Genomic DNA, 3,901 nt, shown 5'->3' on the forward strand with positions numbered 1-3,901 from the left:
TACGGTGTCGAATAATTTGGTGTCGAATAAATCTGTGTCGAATCGAGCGGTGTCGAATCGTACTGTGGTCAAACGGAACACGCCCGTTGCTAGCCTGTTTCTCGCGCGTGGCTCGTATGTTTCTTTTCTCTTCCTCTTTCTCTTTCTCTCTTTCTCTCTCTCTCTCTCTTTCTCTCTTTCTCTCTCTCTCTCTCTGTTATACTTACGCGGACTGCGTTCCGATTCTTCACTGCCGGTACTAGAAATCTATAACACATGTGATGTGAAGTAGAGAGTTTTAATACTATCTAGTAGATAGCAGTAAATATCGGAACGCAACCTATAAAGAAATCTGAAAATAACATAATTAAATAATAAATTTAATATTATATATAAAACATAATTATACATATATGTAAATTTAATACATTACATATGTGAAATGTAATATTATATATAAAATGATAAAGGACAAAAAATCAAATTTTAAGCAACTTTAAATAAACTATTCATATAGTTAATATTATATAGACAAAAAGTATTAGTTTTAATTCTTTTTTTTAAACTATTTTATACCAAATACTACCAATTATTAAAGATACGAAATAAACACAAAACCGATAAAATGTAAATACTTTTTTCTCATATATTAAAACTTATTAACCAATAAAAAATTTATCTCAAAGCACTTTGGCAAGAAACACTGTGCTCTCATATACATACATATTAACAATATAAATAACAATGTAAATAAGAATGTATGTATAATATATTTTTATATACACACATATATATATATATATATATACACATAAATATATACATATACGAAAGTATTCTTATAAAACGAAAACTCCGAGAAACACTCGTACAAATATTTCAAAGGTCTGTTTTTATATTAGTGAGTTTTTATTTGTATAAATAAAAGGTGTAAATTAATCATGATATGATTCATAAAAAATCTCATTTTACTTATTTGTTATTAGATATTTTTCATAGGACAAAATATTAAAGTTTAACTTGTAACTAGTAATTTTTAAAAAAGTCCGTGAGCTTGAAATACAAAGAAAGGTTTTCAATGTCGAAAAAATAAGTGAAAACGAAAGAGTAAACGAGATGTTTATTCCCAAGAAACAATGGAAAATCATGTGATCATATAGAATTATATGTGGATCGAATGTAATTTTGTATGATTGTACTTTTATATAAGTCGAATATAATTTTATACAGGGTGTCCTACAATTACTTTAACATCTCTCGTAGGCAGATAGAAGGAGTAAAACTGAGTCGAAAAGTCCTGAACCATTTTTTTCTATTACATATAATAAAGGAGTAATTATTGAATAAATCAGGCTAATCAGCGCCGACCTTTAGCCGAACGCACGTCAGTGAACCACACTTCTGGTGTGCGTGATCGCTCCGCGCGGCTCACTGACGTGAGCCCGGCTAAAGGTCGGCGCTGATTGGTTACATTTATTCAATAATTACTCCGTTATTATATGTAAAAGAAAAAAATGGTTCAGGACTTTTCGACTTAGTTTTACTTCTTCTACCTGCCTACTAGAGATGTTAAAGTAATTGTCGGACACCCTGTATAAGGATNATATTTGGATATGATTTTATGTGATCGTATAAAATCAGATTCAAAATTTGACGCGATCTGATTTTATATGATCACATATAAATATTACAAATCATATAGTATGATACATAATTTTATGTATTTATATGATCGTATAAAATCATATCCAACTTATATAAAATTATATTCGATTTGTATAAAAGTTTATACGCGATTAAATACAAAATTATATCCGATCCACATATAATCCTAAATGATTACATTTTTCCATTTTTTCTCGGACGCAGACGCGCTAATAGAGTAAACTGTATCATGGCATTGCGCGAGAAATTGAAAGAAGTACTTTTGAGCCGGAGATCTCGCTGACGGAGACCGAAGGATAAACGCACGCAATAGTAGGAGACAGCAGGAGGAGAATGATTTCCCCTGCCCGTTCTCCTCTCACATTGTTCAGCGAATCGCGAGTTTTGTTTACAAAGTCTGTGAACGAACGGTTGGTATCGCTCATTTGTTTGTAGGCCGTTGGAAGACAGCGACCATGTCGAAATGTAAGTACAATTCTCGGTTTTATATTGTTTTTTATTAACTTAGCACGTAAGATATGTGATTTATGATTTATATGTTCTTATTTTTTATCTATATTTATATTTCAATTTATTTCCTTCAGCACGAAGTAACCCAACAAAATTGGGACGTAAGTTGGCAGCGGCGGCAGTGGCAACGACGTCGACGGCACCGACGCTGCTGTTGACGCCGACGCCAACGCCGCTGACGAAGAAGGAACCAAAAAACATTACAAGGACAACGGCAATGTCACCGCTAGCGGTGACTGGAAGACCGGCGGCATCGTCGTCGTTGTCGTCGTCGTCGTCGCCGTCGCCAACGCCGACAACGATTACGAATCAGAAAATCGTTACAAAGACAACGGCGACGTCACCGCTAGCGGTGACTGAAAGAGCGGCGGCGGAGAAGACAATCGCGTTGACATCGGCGTCGGCGTCGTCGTCGTCGCCAACGCCAACGCCGCCGAAGATAACAGAAGTTTACAGAAGTATTCAAGCGACGAAGACTACGACGTCACCGCTAACAGCGGAAGGCAGAGCGGCGGAGTCACTATCAGTGAAAAAAAAGACGGGGCCAAGATCGTGGTCGGCTAGAGGAAACTGGAAAAAAATGCACTTACTAAGGTAAGTGATTGTTATATGAAATGTTGCAATGTATGCGTGTACGTGTAATGACAAAAAACATAAAATGTTAATGAATGAATGAGTAGAAAGATTATGCAACGAATGAGTGAGAGAGAGAGAGAGAGAGAGAGAGAGAGAGAAATAGCTAGATAAAAAAAAGCATAGAATGTTTATGGATGATTGAGTAGAACAGTTTTGCAATGAATGATTGAGAGAGAGAAAGAGAGAGAGAGAGAAAGAGAGAAAGAGAGAGAAAAAGAGAGAGAGAGAGAAAGAGAGAGAGAGAGAAAGAGAGAGAGAGAGAGAAATAGCTGGCTTAAAAAAGCATAAAATGTTAATGAATAACTGAGTAGGAATGTAATGCAATGAATGAGTGAGAGAAAGAGAGAAAGAGAGACAGACAGAGACAAAGATAAATAGAAAAAGTGTTATAAAAAAATGTATGAGTGAATGAGTGACTAGAAAGGTAATGCAATGAGTTAGTAAAAGAGATACATATGTACCAGGTGTATGCATAAGTTTTTTCCGGTTTAACTAAGAGATGGCGCCAACAAAAAGTACGCAGCGTATTAATTTGACACATACGTCATTTTGTTCGTCTGACATTTAAAACTACAAACACACAAGTTGAGTCCGCCAAAAACTAGCGTCTTTGTTTTATCGTTCAGTGATCATGTCAAGTTTTGTGCCTGAAAAAGAACATTTGCGGCACGCATTGCTTTTCTTATTTAATCAAAAGAAAAAGGCTGTTGAAAGTCATCGTTTGCTAGTAGAAACATATGGTGAACACGCTCCATCGATTAAAACATGTGAGACATGGTTTCGACAATTTAAAAGTGGTGATTTCAATGTGAAAGACAGTGAGCGCTCTGATAGACCACAAAAATGCGAAGACGAGCAATTGCAAGAGTTATTGGATGATGACCCAACTCAAACTCAACGGCAATTAGCAGAAGCATTACATGTGTCACAAGAAACAATCAGCAGACGTTTACAAGCAATGGGAAAGATCAATAAACTCGGTAAATGGGTCCCACACGATTTGAATGAACGTCAAATGGAAAATCGCAAAGTCACTTGTGAAATGCTGCTTCAACGCCACGAAAGGAAATCATTTTTGTATCGAATTGTGACGGGTGACGAAAAATGGATT

At 35.7% G+C, this 3,901-nt stretch overlaps 1 protein-coding gene across 1 annotated transcript in view; it reads left to right on the forward strand.

Annotated features, from left to right (window-relative positions):
• The first annotated feature begins 2,099 nt into the window (after positions 1 to 2,099).
• Positions 2,100 to 3,901, forward strand: part of LOC109860413 (actin cytoskeleton-regulatory complex protein PAN1-like) — a 6,358-nt gene continuing 4,556 nt past the window's right edge. The window contains exons 1-3 of the mRNA XM_020439481.1: positions 2,100 to 2,109; positions 2,229 to 2,748; positions 3,586 to 3,820. Of these exons, the coding sequence (XP_020295070.1) occupies positions 2,100 to 2,109; positions 2,229 to 2,748; positions 3,586 to 3,820 (765 nt within the window). The remainder of the gene's footprint in view (positions 2,110 to 2,228; positions 2,749 to 3,585; positions 3,821 to 3,901) is intronic.

This window comes from Pseudomyrmex gracilis, unplaced genomic scaffold (genome assembly GCF_002006095.1).
Source record: "Pseudomyrmex gracilis isolate BER0280 unplaced genomic scaffold, ASM200609v1 scaffold_380, whole genome shotgun sequence".
NCBI classification, from domain to species: Eukaryota; Metazoa; Arthropoda; class Insecta; order Hymenoptera; family Formicidae; genus Pseudomyrmex; species Pseudomyrmex gracilis.